Here is a 19,607-nt window from a genome sequence, read left to right as displayed (position 1 = left end):
AATTATTCTTGAGTGTACCAAACAATATTCAAATCAGTGACTTTCCTGATTAATTGCACTAATCAGCTAAACTTTGGTACCAGAACAATGCATTTCCTACAGATAAATTTAGCTTGCGTTTACTGTTCACTTACGGTGCATATATCTTGTTCTTTTTAGCCTCTTATTGGACCCACCGCCACATAGCACTCAGGATCACAGGCCTTGCAGTAGAAAAGCTGTGCTTAATACTTCTCAAATTGGAATGCCTGCTGATGCGCCTGGCACTGTTCCTTTTCTCCTATAAGCAGTGGGCGCTGAGTGGCTAGTTTTCCCCCCTATTCTTTATTGAAACATTTGAGGTATACAGTGAAAGCAAAAAGCAATATGATCAGTGAGACATTTCGTGGTTCATCAAAACACATTAACGTACAGACATGCAATATTGAGCATGGGATGGTTGAGTGGGTGGCAATCTCAAAGGACCATTTTGAGATCATCTCATGAAATACAGACGTTGGATGAGTTAGTGACTCAGAGGCCAGGGCGTGGCCCACAACTCCACCAGCCATTCTGTGCCCCCCCCCCCCCAACCGTTCCCCTAGGGGTGGACAGATGCCGGGAGCGGATACTGTGTCAATCATATTGCGGTGCTGAGTGACTGTTGAATGGTCCGACTTGTCCCCAGCTTGCCACTAAAATGATCAGAATTGCAGGCGAAAGGCGTCCGTAAAAGTGATGATGATAGCGTTGTTGAGATAGAATTACCAGACAGTCTATTAAATTTACGGACCGCTGTTCGCTCAAAGTGCTCATCCTGGTGGCTTCTGATTTAACATCTGCTGAAGCCCGGACCTTGGTGGACAGTTGTTTACACTTGCAGTGGTGCTTCAACAGTTTTGAGAGCTGGGGTGCTGCCATCAGGTCTGCATCATTAAAGTCATAAGGATGTGAACAATCCGAGCGATATACAGTGAGCAAGTATATCAAATGGGACATGTCCATCCAGCAGGAGAGTGGCAAAAGTATGGTGTGTAGCCGGGATATGCTGTTTTAATGATAAAACTATACAGCTCACTAATTATTATGTGCACATCACAAAGTAAAATGTCTTGATTTGTTTTGCTCCTTATTAAAATCTTTGCTTCATCACCCTTCAGAGTTACAAAAAGTGCTACACCTGTGCTTTCTAAACTGCTGGACTATTTTGTAATAATTTGTGCAATACATTAAATTGGCTTCCTACACCTTTCCTTTCACACCTGTATGATTGTCACATAGTTCACTTTGCAAAATCCTCTCACTTTGCAGTCAGAGAAAGAGAAGTAAACGCCAACTTCCATTTTAAACGAATAGGCAGTAATTTGTCAGAAGACCGAGCCTGACTTTAAACCTCTCTTTGAACGTTCATCAAATTTAACGAGAAAAAGGCATCTTTATTGCTCATTCACCATCTGAACTCCAGCATGGTTATTTCTGAGGGTGCTGCATAACCTCCCCTCAGCCCACCCCGCACCCCTATTTCCAGCACCCATGCACACTGGTGGTCTGAGAAGGGGGAAGGAGACTGTCAAACCCTCTGTCGTCCAGTCTGTGTTCCTCCGCCTGTCTGTGCACTGTCTGCAGCACTAGAAGTCATTGTCATGATCAATCTTGGCTGGGCTGAATGGCAGCAGGAAGAGAATGTTCAAAATGACTCAGTGGACAGTGCGTGGCCCAAGCGGAGCATACTGCCTGGCCGTACCACATGGATCAGTTACTTCAACAAAAAGTAGCAAGGGGTCAAAGGCAAACACAAACTAAGTTTAAAAACCCTACACAGTGGCTGAAAAGAAAAAGGAAATGAACTACTGGTGTGTGTAGTGCGAATCACACATAGGGTCTCCTATCTCTTGAGAGAAGATTCCCATCAGTCACCACTCGGATCCGCCCTTCATCATCTGGGATCCTACACCCTCAGAGATCAAATCTGGGACCCACAGTGGACTGGCAGATGTTGAAAGCCTAATCCTACCTGTGGTGTCCAGTATGAGGGGAAAACAAGATGTATTGTGGTGACCAAAAGCAGTGCTGAACAAGTGAAGTGCAAAGTGAAGTTGTGGAGAGAATTATAAAATTAGGTAGGGAAGTGAAAAAACTATTTATTAAGGTTCACTTCAATCCTAAAATTAACAAGCATTTACAATGCAACGGTTTCGCCTTTGGAAAAGATAGAGCTATTGGCATTGTAAATGATAAAATTTGTATTTATGTGTTGGTTTTAAAATCAGATAATGAAATGACATTGTCATTTACATTGGCAATAGCTCAAACTTGCGTAAAGGCAATGGCTTGTAAAACTGGAGTTGCATATACACTTACAGCCTCAAAATTGATTTAAAAAAATGCCACATATTTGCACAACATAATCATGTTATAGGGTTTACAATTGAAAAGACTTGGAGCATTGGGCAGACCGTTTTAAGAATGGTTAAAATATCTTCTGAAACAGAATCCTACTTGGTGTCCAGCTCTGTCTTTGGTCTCAGGCTGTAAGGCTGCCCTGGTCGTTTGATTTTGCCCACGTCGTTTCCATTAAATGGCTGTACCATCACCTTTCTCCGAAGAAGACCCTTCTGTTCACCCCGATAAGCCTCTCTCTTAAAGCTGGAGGGCATTACTGACCAGCAGATGCCTGTGTCCCCCGGCACAAATCATACAGGGGAGATGATGTGGCGTAACAGCCAGAGCTGCCTAAACTCCGGGTTCCTGGCCAGTCCTAGCCCGACATTTTCACGTAGTGCCCCCGCACCCCCAAAGCTGCTGCCTTACCCCCCCCCTACTACCTTGAGATTTAAATCTGTGATTTGCTGCTTGCAGATAGATTTGTGCAGCACGGTCTATGTAGATGGAGCTTTTTCTTACCTGTCTACTGCTCAAAAAACACCTCCTTGCTGCTAAGTTACGGGCAACTTTTACTGCCTGACCTGCCATGGAAGTCGCCATCTTCAACCGGAAGTGAGCTATGCCAAATGTCAGAACAGACAGCTCCAGCAGCGAGAACGTGGCGTGCGAGACGTGCCGGGGGACTGGAGGCGGAGCGCTGGAGCGCTGGAGGGCTGGACTGGTGCTTCGAGGATCGATTCACTCGTTGCCATTGAGGTCCTGCGGCGCTAGAATTGGCTTTTGCAGAAGCAGCTCGAGTAAGGCTGTGTTGACTGCATTTCGTTTTAAACTATTGTTTTTAGTTTTGGCACGAGGGCATTTTAATTCGCATAAAGGGCTACAGTTAATAAAGTTAATTAAACGGGCAGTTAATAAAGTTCATTAAACGGCCGACTGGTTTTAGCAAGGGCAGAATGTCTGATACACAACACACACTGTCTGGAGAAGAGACAATTGTGTTACTGAAAAACAAAACCGAAAGTACGTGGTACTTTAATAAATATATTCTTCACTCCAACCAACATCATGCTTTAAGAAACCGAATGGAAAACGATATATTTTGTTCTAGCTCAGATACTATTCCACAAAGGAGCTCTTAAATCTAACGTAGAAAGACATCACCTCCCGAAAAGGTTCCCCCACAGATGCGTTCCCTCTTCCTCCCTGGAGAGCTGAACTGCCTCCAGCTTCCACCGGTGCTGCAGCTGCGTCCAGGAAACGCTGCACTTTAAGGCACCTAATGCAGGGTCCATCTGAGAGGCACAGATGGCGCACAAGCTACCCCCCTGCATCCACCACCTCCCTCGAGATTCAAGGCTCGGCCTGACGGCTGCGCCCCAGCGAGGCTGCCTCAGCATGGTCACAAAATCACACACACACGGTTTAGGAATTTTCAATTCCATCACATAACTGGAAGAAAGACTCAACAATACCGAGTACAAGGCTTCACGGCCTGCGCGGGCACGCACCGGAACCAGTCTGAACGTCGCCACACTGCTAATAGCGCCACGAGACCGTGAAACTGATTTTAAAAAAAGTACCATACAACTGAAACCTAACATAACATGAAACACACAAAATAAAAACACTCTTATTTATGCCTAACATAAAGCGACAATAAAGTGGGTGAGATACAGTGGCGTAACGAACACACCCCCAGCTCCAGGGGAGAGCTTCGAAGTGAGGTCGGAGGAGGTCATCTCCGTGTACTTTGCGGGGGGAGGCTTCAAATTTCGTTACGCCACTGGTGAGATGACCTGCGTTTTCTGTGACTCCTAACGTGGCTTGCAACAAGACGAGAGTGGGTATGGGAGACTATTATTCATAGTCATAGATCTGTGGTCGAGTCTCTAAGAGAAAACTGCAGGGACCTGTGTGCAACCTATATCTCACAGGATCGAACTCCTAATCTTTTAATTGCACGCCCAATTTACCAGCCGATTCTTCTGAAATGGACAAAATAGGCACCATTGGTTTAGGTAACGACACCCCAGAGGGACGCCCGGGGTACCGACGGACAGAGCGGTGCCCTGTTTTACCTGCGCTGTGGCCAGGTGAGGTGGGACTTCTCTCTCCTGCCAATTTGTCAGGAGAAGGACAGTATCACTAGATCTCAGGTGATATCTGTTTATTTCTTTCCTTTTCCCACTAATTTTTTGCAAAGCAGTAGCGTTATGGTCCTGAGGAAGCAGCTAGATACCACGTGGATCTGATCAGTCTGCAGAAACATGTCGACCTCTTATTTCCAACAGTGGTTATTTGTTTAGACCACTACGCACTCATTTTTAATTTTAGGATTGAAGTGAACCTTAATAAATAATTTTTTCACTTTCCTACCTAATTTTATAATTCTCTCCACAACTTCACTTTGCACTTCACTTGTTCAGCACTGCTTTTGGTCACCATAATACATCTTGTTTTCCCCTCATACTGGACACCACAGGTAGGATTAGGCTTTCAATATCTGCCAGTCCACTGTGGGTCCCAGATTTTATCTCTGAGGGTGTAGGACCCCAGATGATGAAGGGCGGATCCGAGTGGTGACTGATGGGAATCTTCTCTCAAGAGATAGGAGACCCGATGTGTGATTCGCACTACACACACCAGTAGTTCATTTCCTTTTTCTTTTCAGCCACTGTGTAGGGTTTTTAACTTAGTTTGTGTTTGCCTTTGACCCCTTGCTACTTTTTGTTGAAGTAACTGTTCCTAGGGACAGTAGTACTGTTTTTTTTTTTTTTTTTTTTTTTTTTTGTAAAAACGATTTTTATTGGCAATCAAGTGTAGAGGGTACATTACAGGATAAAAGCAATTCAGGCATCAGCCACCGATGCGGTAAAGCAGCACAGCTCCAACAAGACACCTTTTATATAGAACAATCCCCAACTGACCCACCCCACCCCGCATTCCCCCCCCCCGTAGCCAGTGTGCTGCACTCCTCCTTTCCAGTCGTTGACATGTTAACATTACTTGTTCAAGACAGGGACCTCAGTAAGGGGTAAGAGGCGCCCCTCAACAGAGTGTCCAGACCCCCGGGTCTGCCATCAGTAGGTGTAAGTAGTGCGTGCATCCTGGTGAGTGTGGGGAATCCCAGGCTCAGTGCTCTCACCCTGGAGTCCCTCCCTCATCCTCGCTCTGGTCGCCATCCGGCTGTTGGAGCGCTACTACCAGGGCCTCCCACGCCCTGGCCACCTCCAGCGCTTTGTCATTATCTAGGCTCCTAGCCTGTCGCAGCCGCAATGTACTCTCCGCTTTCGCCCAGCGCTCTAGAGTGGTCTTCCAGCGCAGGTAGCTGGGGCCTTGAGTAGATTTCCAGTGCATGGAGATTTCACGCTTGGCTAATATCAAACCCAGGTCACAAAATTTGCTGGTAACTCGAGTACGAGGGGTGTGAGGGAACCACAATAATAGGCATGTACCCATGTCAAGAGCGATCTGCCGGTCCGTGACAGCATTCAGGCAGGACATCACCGCCTCCCGGTAACCCGCTAGCTTGACGCATGTCCAAAACATGTGGGCGAAATCCGCATCCGCGGTTCCGCATCGGGGACAAAGCGAGGAAGCCCCCTCGAAATATTGCGAGATTTTCGTCGGTGTTAGGTACGCTCGGTGTAGGGTAAAAAACTGGACCAGTTGGAACCTGGCGTTCCTCGTGCCCTTCCACGCTCTGCGCAGTAGCTGTGGCCACACTGTGTCAGGGATAGATCGCCCGATGTCCCCTTCCCACTTGGCTCGCAGCCCGTCCAAGGGTTGCAAGGCAGTAGACGACAGCTGTCGGTAAAGGCATGTGATAGCCTTATAAGTGCCAGCGGCCGTCACCACATATTGACAGTACTCCGAGGCCGGCGGTTCAGTGAGCCCACACTTCCAGTATCGGCGAATACCAGCCACCAATGCAGCATGTAGCAGATAACCACCCCTCGGTAGATCGTAGGAGTCCCGCAGCTCCTGAAACGGGAGCAGCGAGCCGTCCTTGTAGAGATCGCCGATCATCTGCAGGCCAAGTTCCTCCCAGATTGCTAGTGCGGACCAGTCGCCGCCATGTGGGAAGGCCGTGCACATCCCGAGCGGAATTTCTGGGGCGTAAGGGCGAACGACACCGGAGCGCTTGTGCGCCCGAAGCCAACAGCTGCGAATCGTCCGTTCCTCCAAGGTGAGCTGAGCTAGGTCCAGTCTCTGTCCCAAAACTATAAAGGAGATGATGTGTCTCGGGAACAATTTGCCTGGCGCATCCTCCGGGCCACGGAACTCCAAAGCCACCGCCTGGGTTAGCCACTGCAGCTGCGCTGCCAGGTAATACCACTCAAAGTCCTGGGCCGCAAGGCCCTCGTCCGCCCTGGGGCGCGTCAGCGCAACCCATCTCCTGCCCGATCCCCAGACGAACCCCGTCGTCAGAGAGCGGAGTCTGTTGAAAACTGACACGGGTATCCAGACCGGCAGAGTGCGGAACAGGTACAACAATCGGGGAAGTGCCACCATCTTTAACAGTGCGACTCGTCCCGCGACCGAGAGCGGCAGCGTCTGCCAGAAACCCATGCAACCCTGTAGACTCCGAATCGCCCTGTTGATGTTACCGTCTAGGAGGGCCGCAGGCGAGTGATAGATGAGGGTGCCCAGATAGGGGAGGCAATGATGCTCCCACTGCAAGGCACCCTCCAGCTGGGTGTCATCGGCCCTCGGTGTCAGCGGGAAGAGGCAAGACTTCCCCCAGTTGACTCTCAGCCCCGAAAACTGACCAAAGTCCGATAGGAGCTGTTCGGCCCCACGCAGGGAGTCGTCCGCGTCCGCCAGAAACAACAGACAATCGTCCGCATAGAGGGAGATGTAGTGGGTGTCGTTTCTCAGCGGAAGCCCTGCATACGCCCGGCCCAGCCGGGCATGCGCAGCCAGTGGTTCTATGGCCAGTGCGAATAACAGGGGTGACAGAGAACACCCCTGTCGGGTTCCTCTACCCACCGCGTAAGAGGCTGAAATGGTGGTCCCCGTTTTGACCCGGGCCGTGGCCGAGGCATAGAGCAGGGCTGTCCATTTCACAAAGCGTTCACCCAGCCCAAAAGCCTCCAGGACACGGAGCAGGTATGGCCACTCGACGCTATCAAACGCTTTCTCGATGTCAATCGAGAGGACTGCGGCAGTCGGAAAGCCAGCGGCCTCCCCCCCCATGATCCTGAGCAACCGGCGCACACAGGTGGCAGTGGTGCGCTGAGGAATAAAGCCCGCCTGGTCGCAATGCACCAAGGAGCGCATGTGGGTCAGGAGTCGCGTCGCGAGAACCCGGCTCAGGATCTTCTAATCCGTGGTGAGCATGGAGAGCGGGCGGTACGCCGAACGGCAGCTCGCATCACCCCCTCGCTTCAGTAAGGGTATCACTAAGGCCTCGCGTGTAGACGCCGGCAAGCACCCCGAGTTCCAGGCCTCTTGGTAAACCGCCTGCAGTCGCGGAACCAGCACATCCGCATAGGCCACATAAAATTCAATCGGGAGCCCATCCGTACCCGGAGTCTTGCGGCGGGCCATGTGTTTGATGGCCACCCTGATTTCGCCCTCGGAGACATCTCCGCCCAGCTGTTTCGCGTGCTCCGGGTCGAGCCTGGGCAACCGCGCTGTCACCAGGAGCTCCGCTGGGGGGCCCGGCATCCTGCTCCTATAAAGGTGTTTGTAATACTGAAGGAATTGGTCGTTAATGTCCAATTGCGTGTAGACCATGCGCCCCTCCGGCGTGGCGAGCGCCACTATAGGGGTGCCACGGGCCCCAGGGCTGGCCAACCACGCCAGTAGCGAACCTACTTTGTCCCGCTCGGCGTGAGCTCGGACCAGGAACTCCTTATAATCAAAGCAGCGCAGTTTTTCCAATGCTGTCGCCACCACCTCTCGTGCCTATGATACCGCACCATGAGCCTCGGGGTCCGCGTGGCTGCGCCGTTCCTCCGCGCGCAATCGGTCCTCACTGCGCTCTACATCCTGCAGTAGGGTTTTACGGACACCTGCGGTAGCCGAGATGCAGACACCCCGAACCACCGCCTTAAAGGCGTCCCACTCCATAGCCCTGCTGGAAGCCGTGCCCACATTGGTGTCGAAATACCCCTCCACCCCACTACGCACACTGGCCTTAAAGGCTGGGTCCTCCAGCGTCAGCGGGTTCAACCGCCACGTTGGAATAGCTTGGCGTCGCCTCATCCACTGTACCGTCACTAGGCAAGGGTTATGGTCAGATACCGTCCTGGTCAAGTACTCACTGTGGCGGACCAGGCTCTGGATGTCCAGTGAACACAGAATGCTGTCTAGGCGAACATGCAGATCGTGCGGGGGGAGTAAAAGGAGAAATCCCTTTCCGTTGGGTGGTGGGTCCGCCACGCATCAACTAGGCCCCAACTACTCTGCCACTCTCTCCTACTCTGCGCCAACTTGTGAGCTGCTGCCTGCGCTAGCGGTGGGTGAGAACGATCTAGCCACACGTCCAGCACAGAGTTGAAACCCCCCCCAAGCAGGACCGTGCCAGCCAGGACAGTCGCCAGCTTCCCAGACAGTCGCGCAAAGAAGGCAGGCTGGTCCACGTTCGGGGCGTAGACGCTGCAGAGCGTCACGTCCCTCCCATCCAGGCGGCCCTGTACAGCAACAAACCTTCCCTCAGGGTCAACTATCGTCACCAAAGGCTGAAAGGGAACCCCCGCCCGGACGCATATCAAAGCCCCCCGTGCAAAGGCCGAGTAAGTGGTGTAAAACATACGCCCCCGCCACCTGCGCTGCAGGGCCCGCCCCTCAGTATGATCAATGTGGGTCTCCTGCAGGAAGGCAACCTGCACCCCCCTGCGGACAAGATGGGCATGGACCCTGTGGCGTTTCAGCATGGAATTCAGACCCCTCACATTCCAGGTCACACACTTCAGATCAAGGAGGGTCCCCATTCCTCATGACAAGCGCAACCCCCATGAAAGCAACTTTCGCACGCACACTGGCTACACCCCAAGAAATGAACCCCGATATTCCCCAACATCCCCACGTCCCACCCCACCCCAGAATAGGTCCCCAACAGCAGAAACCCATCCAAATAAGTAGTTCCCAACAGTAACAATCCCTGGTAACTACCAGAGTCCCACAGTAGGCGCGGGAGATGAGGGGGTGGCCTGTCGCCTCTCTCACCAGACCGCAAGTAGCTCACTCCTCCGAGTCAGTTAGGCCTCCCCTACGTGCCCCATACGCCCCGCATCCCCTCCACAAGGAAAGCAACCAGCACCACAGAAGGTGGCCGCCCAACCCCAGTCCCAGGCCCAACAGGTCAATGCCACCATCCCAGGGCAGGAACACAGCAGGGCATACAATACCAGTGCAGGGGAGCATCAGCCTCACTCGTCCAGCAAACCATCTGCAGTCCCAGGCGTGACATGTGGTGGTGCGGGGTCCCCAGTCACCGACTCCTCCGAGGACCCCCCGTCAGTGCCACCTCGAGATCCCGATTCCACAGCCGTCGCGGAGTCCAATGTCTGGGAGATGTCGGAGACCGCCCGGAGGGCATCCCTGCGCCCCTGCTCAGTCTGCGAGACCGTGGGTGTCCGAACATTCGGTGGTCGTTTCCTGCGTCTCCTATCCCGTCTAGGTCTCGGCGGCGCCCTCCGCTGTTCCCCAGGCGCATGAAGCGCATCCGCGCCGGTCCTGTAGAGCTCCAGCCAGTTCCAGACGTCGTCGGGAGTGTCGTAGAAGGAGGATTTGCCATCAATCATGATCCGTAGGCGGGCCGGGAACAGGAGAGAGTAGCGGACGCCCTCCTCCCGAAGCGCCTTCTTGACCGCCAGAAAAGTCGACCGCTGCCGCTGGACTTCCAAGGAGTAATCAGGATATATGGAGACCTGGGCGTTGTCCACCTTATAGGGCCCCAGAGCTCGCGCCCTTTGCAGGATGAGGTCCCGATCCCTGTAGTGCAGCAATCGCGCCACCACCGGGCGGGGAGGCCGGCCCTCGGCTGGAGGACGAGCCGGCACGCGGTGAGCACGCTCTAGAGTGTAGAACGGCGATAGCCCTTCCGGGACAACCACATCTCGCAGCCAGGCCTCCAGATAGCCCAACATGTCGGCCCCCTCAATTTTCTCCGGCAGGCCCACCACGCGAATGTTGTTGCGGCGGTTGCGCCCTTCAGCATCCTCCGCCCTCTGCTCCAGCAGGTGCACCCTCCGCTGCAGCTCCCCCAGCAAGGCGTCTGCCGCCTTCGACGAAGGTTCCAGCGCATCAATCCGGGTTTCAGTCTCCTTGACCCGATCCGCCAGCTTGCCGTGGTCTGCACGCAATAGGCCCAGGCTCGTGGACACCTGCCCGATATCGTGATGCAGGGCCTCCCTGGTATCTGCGATTGCCTTCAGAATCTGCTCCAGCTGGCTTTGCGGCAGACCCGCCGCCGGGACAGTGTCCGGAATGGGGCCCCCATCAACCTCTGGCCCCCCAGCAGCCTCAGGGGGGGGTTTTAAGGGGCGTTTCCCCATGGGGGTGGTCACGTCTCGCCCCCGCAGCAACAGGGTCAGCGTCCTACCCCGTGTCCAACTCGCCAGGCCGCGATCCTCGGGGTCACTCGCCGCACGGCACTTCCTCCGGGTCTGCCGGCCCCCAAAACCAGCCACTCTCCAATGGTTCCTGGGCCCCACTCGTCGCCGTGCAGTCCACCGACCACCAGGAGGCCCCCTGGTCGCAACTCTCCCCCAAGTCCGAATGTAACGTGCAAAGCCACCAGCCCAAAATGGCGGCAGGGGCGGCCGTGCAGGGATCCAAGTGCGCGGGGGTCAGGGAGTAGCGTGCCCGGGCTCCAAGAAACAGGTCCCGCTGGGCGTCCCCAGCTCCAGGTCACTAGGCTCTTGGTGGCAGCAGTGTCCCTCGACGGGAAATGGCCAGGGGTCAGCACAGGAGCGCCCCCCTACAGGTCGGCAGCCCCAGAACCTGGACTCGTCCCAATCACGGGGTCTGAGGCCTGCGACCCTTCACTCTTCTGGGCAGCACAGGGCCGGTCCGCACTCCGAGCCCGCGCTCCACAAGCGGCGCCCAGCGGGGCCCCCCAAGTTCAAGCTGGCAGGGGGCAGCACCGGGCAGTCGTGTCCTTGGCAGGCCGAGTGGGGAGAGGTCCGAGCACGAGCACGAGCTCCACGTCCGGCCAGCAGCAGGGCCCCCCCGGGCCAGGGGCCGCACCCGGTCCTCACACCCGCAGGCGCCCCCGTCGGGTCCCGCAGACACACCTCAGGAAAGCGGCTCAAGCTCCGCCGCAAACTCCAAACCCAGGGCCCCGGGTCACGTGGTAGCCGGTGGCCGGCCAGGTACCGCTGCGAGCCGGCTACCGGAGCACCTGAGGCCGGGGATGCGGCCGAGTGTCAAGGCCGCAATATGGCCGGCGCCGCCCACCGATCCGCCGGTGCAGCGCGGGCTCCTCACAGCCGGGGGCCCGCTCCCGCCGTCTCTGGTCAGGTCCCCAGGAGTGCAGGAGGAGACGCGGGTGAAGTCAGGGCGTCAGGGCCGCCAGGATCAGCAATTACAGGATTAATGGGGGAAGGCCGCTGCGGAGCTCAGCGCTCACACGTCTTCCTCCATCGGCTACCAAGCCACGCCCCCCGGGACAGTAGTACTGTTGGGTTGTTAAGCCATCCCTCAGACCCTCTTTCTCCTGGTTTATTGAACGTACCACATGGATGCCATGTGCCTTGCGTGAGCCACAGACGAAGGACCGATGCAGCCTCCTCAATCAATCAATCAATCAATAAATTTGTAGAGTGCGCCTCTCACCCGCTAGGGTCTCAAGGTGCTTGGAGGGGGGGGGAGTCGCTACTGCTCGAACAGCCAGGTCTTGAGTTGCTTTCTGAAGGAGGGATGGTCCTGGGTCATCCGAAGGTGGGTGGGGAGGGAGTTCCATGTCTTGGCCGCCAGGTAGGAGAAGGATCTTCCTCCGTCAGTGGATTTGCGGATTCGTGGGATGGAGGCGAGGGTAAGGCTGGCGGATCGGAGCTGGCGGGTGGGTGTGTAGAATGTGAGGCGGCTGTTGAGGTATTTCGGGCGCATGTCGTGGAGAGCCTTGTGTGCGTGGGTGAGGAGTCTGAACGTGATCCTCTTGGTGACGGGGAGCCAGTGCAGGTCTTTCCAATGGGCAGAGATGTGGCTGTGGCGAGGGATGTCCAGGATGAGTCGCGCAGAAGCGTTCTGTATGCGCTGGAGTCTTTACTGGAGTTTGGCTGTGGTTCCAGCGTAGAGGGTGTTCCCGTAGTCCAGGCGGCTGGTGATGAGGGCCTGGGTGACCGTCTTCCTGGTTTTGGTGGGGATCCACCGAAAGATCTTTCGGAGCATGCGCAGGGTGATGAAGCAGGAAGACGAGACGGCGTTGACTTGCTTGGTCATCGTGAGGGAGGAGTCCAGGATGAAGCCCAGGTTGCGTACATGGTCCGTTGGCTTGGGTGTGGTGCCCAGTGCAGGGGGCCACCAGGATTCGTCCCAGGCGGAAGGGGATGGTCCGAGGATGAGGACTTCCGTCTTGTCTGAGTTCAGTTTCAGACGGCTGATCTTCATCCATTCCGCGATGTCTTTCATTCCTTCCTGGAGGCTGGCTTTGGCGGTGGCGGGGTCGTTGGTGAGGGAGAGGATGAGCTGGGTGTCGTCGGCGTAGGAGATGATGTTATGGTTGTGTTGGCGTGCGATGGCAGCGAGAGGGCTCATGTAGACGTTGAAGAGGGTGGGGCTGAGTGAGGATCCTTGCGGGACGCCGCAGATGACTTTGGTGGCCGCGAATCGGAACAGGGGGAGGCGGACTCTCTGGGTTCTTCCGGCAAGGAACGAGATGATCCACTCCAGGCCGCTCCTTGGATTCCGGTGTTGCTGAGGCGCTGGATCAGGGTGCGGTGGCATACGGTGTCGAAGGCTGCTGAGAGGTCTAGGAGGATAAGGGCAGCAGTTTCCCCGTTGTCGAGCAGGGATCTGATGTTGTCGGTAGCTGCGATGAGAGCGGTCTCGGTGCTGTGGTTTGCTCGGAAACCGGACTGTGATGGGTCGAGGGATCCGTTGGTCTCGAGGAAGGCGGAGAGTTGTCTGTTGACGGTCTTCTCGATGACTTTGGCAGGAAAGGGGAGGAGCGAGATGGGGCGGAAGTTCTTGAGGTCCGTGGGGTCCGCGGTGGGTTTCTTCAGGAGGGCGCTCAGCTCGGTGTGTTTCCAACTCTCCGGGAAGGTGGCGATTGCGAAGGAGCTGTTGATGATGTTCTGGAGCTGGGGTGCGATGATGGAGTCGGCTTTGTTGAAGATGTGGTGTGGGCTGGGCTCGGTTGGGGAGCCGGAGTGGATGGTGTTCATCAGGCGGGTGGTGTCTTCGGTACTGACAGGGGTCCAGGTGCAGAGGGTGGTGGTGGGGGGCGTTGGTTCGATGGTTGGATTCGTGGTCTGTGCGCCGAAGCGGTTGTGTATGTCGGCGATCTTGCGGTGGAAGAACGAGCCGAGTGAGTCGCAGAGGTCTTGCGAGGGTGTGATATCGTTGTTGCAGGCGCTGGGGTAGGAGAGCTCTTTAACGAAGCTGAAGAGTTCCTTGCTGTTGTGGGTGTTGTTGTCCAGTCGTTCTTTGAATGTTGTCCTTTTGGTGGTGCGGATCAGCTGGTGGTGTTTGCGGGTTGGGTTCTTGAGGGCTGTCATGTTTTCTGTTGTCTGGTCGTGGCGCCAGGCTTTCTCGAGGGTGCGGCAGGTTTTCTTGGATTTTTTGTGGTCGTTGGTGAACCACGAGGCTTTCCTGCTGTCGGATCTGCTGGGAGGGTTCTTCAGTGGTGCGAGGTTGTCCGCGCAGGTGGTGAGCCACTGTGTGAGGTTGCGGGCTGCTTCGCTGGGGTCTGTCGTGTTGGTGGGTGTGTTCTGGCTGAGGGCGGTGGTGAGCTGGTTGGCGGTGATCTTGCTCCAGTTTCTGCGGGGGACCTGCTGCGGGTGGTGGTGGGTCGTGGTTCTCCTGAAGTTGAAGTGGACGCAGCTGTGATCTGTCCAGTGTAGTCCGGAGGAGTGGCTGAAGGAGATGTGCTTGCTGGAGGAGAAGACTGGGTCAAGCGTGTGGCCGGCGTAGTGGGTGGGGGTGTTCATCAGTTGCTTGAGTCCGAGGTTGTCCAGCAGGGCGGCGGTGTTGCAGTCCTTGTTGTTCTCTAGGTGGAAGTTGGGGTCCCCTAGGAGGATGTAGTCTGATGAGGTGAGGGCGTGTGGACTGATGAAGTCTGCGATGGCTTCGCTGAAATGTGTGCGTGGTCCCGGGGGTCTGTAGATGAGAGCGCCTCTGAGGGTGGTCTTGGGGTCGGTGCTCGGCGGCGGTGAGGGTGTCGTTGGAGTTGGTGCGGATGGTGTTTCTGTGGACGATGGCGATGCTTCCTCCGGTTTGGTTAACGCGGTCCCTCCGGGTAATCTTGTAGCCATCCGGGATGGCTATGGCGATGTCAGGGGCTGAGGAGGCGTTCATCCAGGTTTCTGTGAGGAAGGCGACGTCTGGTGATGTTGTGTCGAGGAGGTTCCAGAGTTCGACGGCGTGCCTGTGGACGGATCGGGTGTTGAGTAGGATGCACTTGAGGTGGTTGTTGCTGGTGCTCGGCTTGGCGGGTGCGGTGCAGGTTAGGAGGCAGGTGAATTGGCAGGCTTGGCAGGTGAAGGGTCCGTGGGTGCGTTTCGGGGTGGCTCGGTTGCAGGCGGGGTTCCGGCCTCCTCTTCTTTGTTTCTGTGTAGCACAGTGCGCCGCGGCCCTCCTTGTGACTTTATATCAGAAGCCTAGACCCGGGTTCTGTTCAAAGCAGCTGCCTCCCTCAAACCAGACCCAACAGTGCACACTCAACTCACTGCTTGTAGCAAAGCAAGTGTGCTGTAATAATACTGCTCTGGTGCAGCTCATCAGTACATGTCGAATCGCTTACCCCAGTATGCATGACATAGCATTTTAGTGCTGCGATGCAGACGCCAATACTAACATTTTCTACATTAACCCACTCACTATGCGTGACACTTGGCAAGACTGGTTTTGTAGATTGATATAGTACATTCCGTCTCTGATGCCGCGTTGTAGTGCAGTATAGATTGAAGCAATGCAAGGTTTACTTGCGGAAAATGACTAAACTGTGCATTTGTTTTAGCTTGTATGGTTGGTATGAAGTTTGCTTCAACAAGCATGATTTGTTTTGCAGCTGGTAAGAATGCACAGTGGGTACATCTGCAAAGTGGTGCAGAGGGTGCAAGTATGGGGCACATGGAGCAGGTGGTGATGGAGGCACGGGGCGCGGACACAAATGCGAAGTGTTTGGGGTTCATACATGTGGCATTCCCAGTTTTCAGTCCGCCTTTGTGTGATGTTAATATGGGCCATGATTAACACTTTATAGTAAGGAGGAAAGTATACTGAGATGTCCTATTTCTTGTTTGAATTTAGTGAGATATGTAGTGTTTGTGTTTACAAGGAAAAGATCTTAACCATAGATATTACATTGCATCTCAGAAAGAAATTACGGTGCTACTCACAGCTGACATGGCATAAATCAGATTTAGATGTCTGATGTTGTTCCATGAATGGACCTTGCACTTTGTTGCCTGGTCCCATATTTACTTAAAAATTGCAAGGTGGGTGTTTCAAACAGAAGGGAGTTTTACCCTATGTATAATACAAAGATCCAAACTTGCTCCTTAAATCATTTTCTTGTTGATTTGCCACAGGTGATGAGGATGTCGGTTAACCCCCTCTTTGGGAATAAGAAGAGAAACAGTTCGATGTTATATGGTCAGGCACCATTAGCCACTTCATCCTCCGTGTTTCAAGTTTCTTCAAGTAGAGTTGGAAATCATAGAGATGTCTTTCCACCCAGCAAACGTTACAAAAGTGAGGAATCCACTGAGGCGACTGCGCTGGATGATCCGTTTGGCGAGAATGAAGATTTTACAGTTGATGACTTAGAAGAAATTGACATTCTTGCTACACAAGCTTTAACGGAAGAAGTTCAAGCCATTGCTCCTCTCAAAAGAACAAAACAAACTGAACAAGTTCTGAAAACAAGAGCCAGCCCAAGCAGCACAGGGCTGAAGTCTAGGAGCAGCAATTCCTGGGATACTCTTTCTAATGCTGGGAGCGTGCGGAAAGATCCTATTGGTACGGAAAAATCTTTTGAATTGGGTATGCAGGAAAATATGAAACTAATTTTTTTAAAAGCTGTCCTGGTCTTACTACAATGTTTTTAAACATGCTTTTTTTAATCTGGTTTTCAAAACAGAGTAAGACTAACCACATTAAGGCATAACCATATTTTAATAACATTTCACTTAACTATGATTAAGACTACCAGTTTTAACTGATTTTAACAGATACATACAGACAGAAAAACATATATTTTCTTGTCTGTATTTCTTTTTATATATGTATAAACACAGAAAATACATTTTCTTTTAGACTATTTGCTCTAATGTCAATCATGAATGCTAGGTCAATAGCTGTGAGGACTGACAGCTAGAAAGTAATTTTTTGTAAAGATTTCCAATGAAGCTTAAACTTCAGCAGTACAGCTGTTTAAGCTGTTCTATATTACAAATGGTTTCACTTGACCGTATTGTCATGTAAATGGATAAAACCCATTGGCCACTCAAACATGAGTAAACCTTTGTCGGTTAACATTTTTTTGAAATATACCCATTGAATCTTCATTTGAGGGTGCATAACCAAGCGTATGATTTTTAGGTCGAGCTGGTGTAGCAATGCGAAGCATTGCGTCCAGCGAAGTATCTATTGTTGGCCACTTCCTGGGAATCTGAGACAGGGGATGTGCACGCGCAAGAACTCTGCGATTTCACCTCGTGGGCGCACACGCCCAGCCCGGCGCCGTGCACATCTCCTATCCCACATTCTCAGCAAGTGAATAACACATACACACACACACACACACACACACAGAGCCACACTCATGCATGCACACGTGCACACACGCACGCACACAGACACTGCATACACACACTGCATACACACACACGCTCACACACACACGCTCACACACACGCACACAGCCACCCCCCCCCCCCCCCCCTTCTCACCTGGCTCTTTTGTCGCAACTACCCTGGTATCTCCGCCGCATCACCTGGTCTTCAAAATGTAAGTGATACTATTAGGCGCACACGCCAGTTCGTGCTCTCAGTTTAATGTTTCGTAGAACAAGTCGACGCTCTTGTTTTAACAACACATGCGCACTGAGCATGAAAGAACTTTGCCGCACATGCGCAGTGTGTGTGGCAGCTCGCGCAGCTTACCTGTATTCTCTGGTTCCGGGTTGGTGGTGAGTGTCTGACGTTTGCATTTCCAACAGTAGCGTCTAGCATCACCCGACCTCTCTCGCTCCTTTAGCGCTCGGGTCTTTCTCTTTCTCTCGACCCCTCGTTCCCATCACAAGCACCTCGGGGAAACGCCAGGCGTCTGTCAGTAGCCCCCAAAGTGACTGCCCTCTCTGCGCCAGGAACTATCTGTGATTTCCTTTTCTGCGTAAGCTACGTGCTGCCTTCTCCCGCAGTCACACCCCGCAACAATGCTTGATTCCTCGTTAGCCCCTCTCCTTTTAATTTTGAAGAAGAGACATGTACCAGAGACATGTACCTCGGGAGCCCATCTGACTGCGACCTAGTTTCTCATTTGACTTCCATCCTCTCTGGTATGCATAAAAATTACGGAAGCCGTAGCTCCAGCTCCAGCTCCAGCTACTCACGGCCCGCCACTGCAATTGGAGTCGTGATTTTTATGCTCGCAGCAGTAACGAGTTAGGGGAAAATTCCGAGGGGCTTATGTTCAAGCCCTTGTTTAAGGTAGGTGCGCATTTTGGAGAGATGGTTTTGGGACCGACTACCTCCACCTCCCTCCCCCCCGAAACTTAAAGTCAGTGCTTAATACTTAAAAAAGACCAGATCGGAAGGTAAGTTGGTGCAGCGTATCCGGGCAGGTGAGCGCCCCCTCTCCCGCCTCGTCTTCTTTTCGTGCACCAGACACACAGAGGTGCCTGAAAGGGAGCGGCTGCTGTAGAGCGTTTGTGGGGCTGTGTCAGGGGGGTACTGCGCGAAGCACCCGGCAGGTACTGCTCGGGGTCTGGGTGCCCCATCGCATGCACGCAAGAGCTGCATCTGAACATATTGGCACCCCTAACAACCCCCCCCCCCCTTCCCAGGCAGACAGGACATGGCCGCTTCCATCACGAGGCATCTGCCCAGGAAGGCAGCTCCCACCTCTGTCTCTGGCAACAGAGATTCCCTGCAGACATCCTTTTTAAAGCTCGAGAAACTCACAAATTATAAATTAGATTAAGTAACGGGAGCTGCAGTGGAAGGTTCGAACACAATTTAGTGCTATATTACATTCGTGCCATGTTGTCTTGAGAAAATGGTGCAGGCATTGTGGTTTACCTGAGGTGAGGAATGTGGCCAAGTGCCGACCAGGCTGGCTGCTACGAGTATAGGTCATCGAGAAAGCATAGTTTTTTAAGTGGGAACGCACTGCATGTGGGCATGCACTTCCACACCTGCGCTTTTCTCTCACTGTGACTGTGCCATAAGTAATGTAGTGTGAACTCGGCCAATGTAGCTTACAGGGGACTTGATACACCCACAGTGAAATGAGACGAAAAGCAGCTTGTTTTATATTGTGCCTAGGTTAAAAGCACTAATAAACTAAATTAATATTGCTATACCCAGTGGATTTAAAAAACTTGACTATTTTGTTTAACATAGTACAGCCTATTGATAATTTTGTAGGGTTTTATTATGCTCTATAATTACAAGCGGTAGGAGAAGGTTTTTTGAGGGAATGAAGACTTAATAACATCTTAAATCTTTCCGTTCACAAATAAATTTTGCTGTGACTGGGCCTATGGTTATCCTCCTTAACATGCTGCTTGAAGTCACCTATTGCAGCCACCACTCCACCACTCCTGCATCAGCGTGCATTTGTTACAAATGTGCAGGGGTCGAGTCTAGCCTACAAAGGAAAAGCTTAAATCTCGATGACCTATTCTTTGCCACTTCTGCAACCAATTGCTTCAGACTCAGAACTGTTCCTTCTGTTAAGGATGATGCTCTGTGTGTATTTAGGTGTCTGCACAGCAAGAACATAGCCGAAGGTAGTGGCGCAATGTACCTCGCCGGTGTCCTAGATTAGTCCTAGATTGTTTGCCGCAAAGAAGGGGAGTTGTTGGACGAGTCGAGAGGAAAGGTGCTTTTAACGTGTTGAGT

General features: G+C 53.1%; 1 protein-coding gene across 2 annotated transcripts in view; it reads left to right on the top strand.

The window, feature by feature from the left end:
* Positions 1-19,607, top strand: part of ATRIP (ATR interacting protein) — a 289,338-nt gene that overhangs the window by 25,215 nt on the left and 244,516 nt on the right. Inside the window, exon 2 of one of the 2 annotated variants that reach the window (XM_078661380.1) lies at positions 16,071-16,500. In XM_078661380.1, coding sequence (XP_078517506.1) covers positions 16,074-16,500 — 427 coding nt within the window. In that variant the 5' untranslated portion in view covers positions 16,071-16,073. Of the gene's footprint in view, positions 1-16,070; positions 16,525-19,607 lie in introns of both variants that reach the window. The other variant, XM_078661379.1, reaches the window with a different exon arrangement.

Source organism: Lissotriton helveticus, chromosome 9 (assembly GCF_964261635.1).
Source record: "Lissotriton helveticus chromosome 9, aLisHel1.1, whole genome shotgun sequence".
In the NCBI taxonomy this organism is placed as follows: Eukaryota; Metazoa; Chordata; class Amphibia; order Caudata; family Salamandridae; genus Lissotriton; species Lissotriton helveticus.
This window is presented reverse-complemented; position numbering and strand designations above follow the sequence as displayed.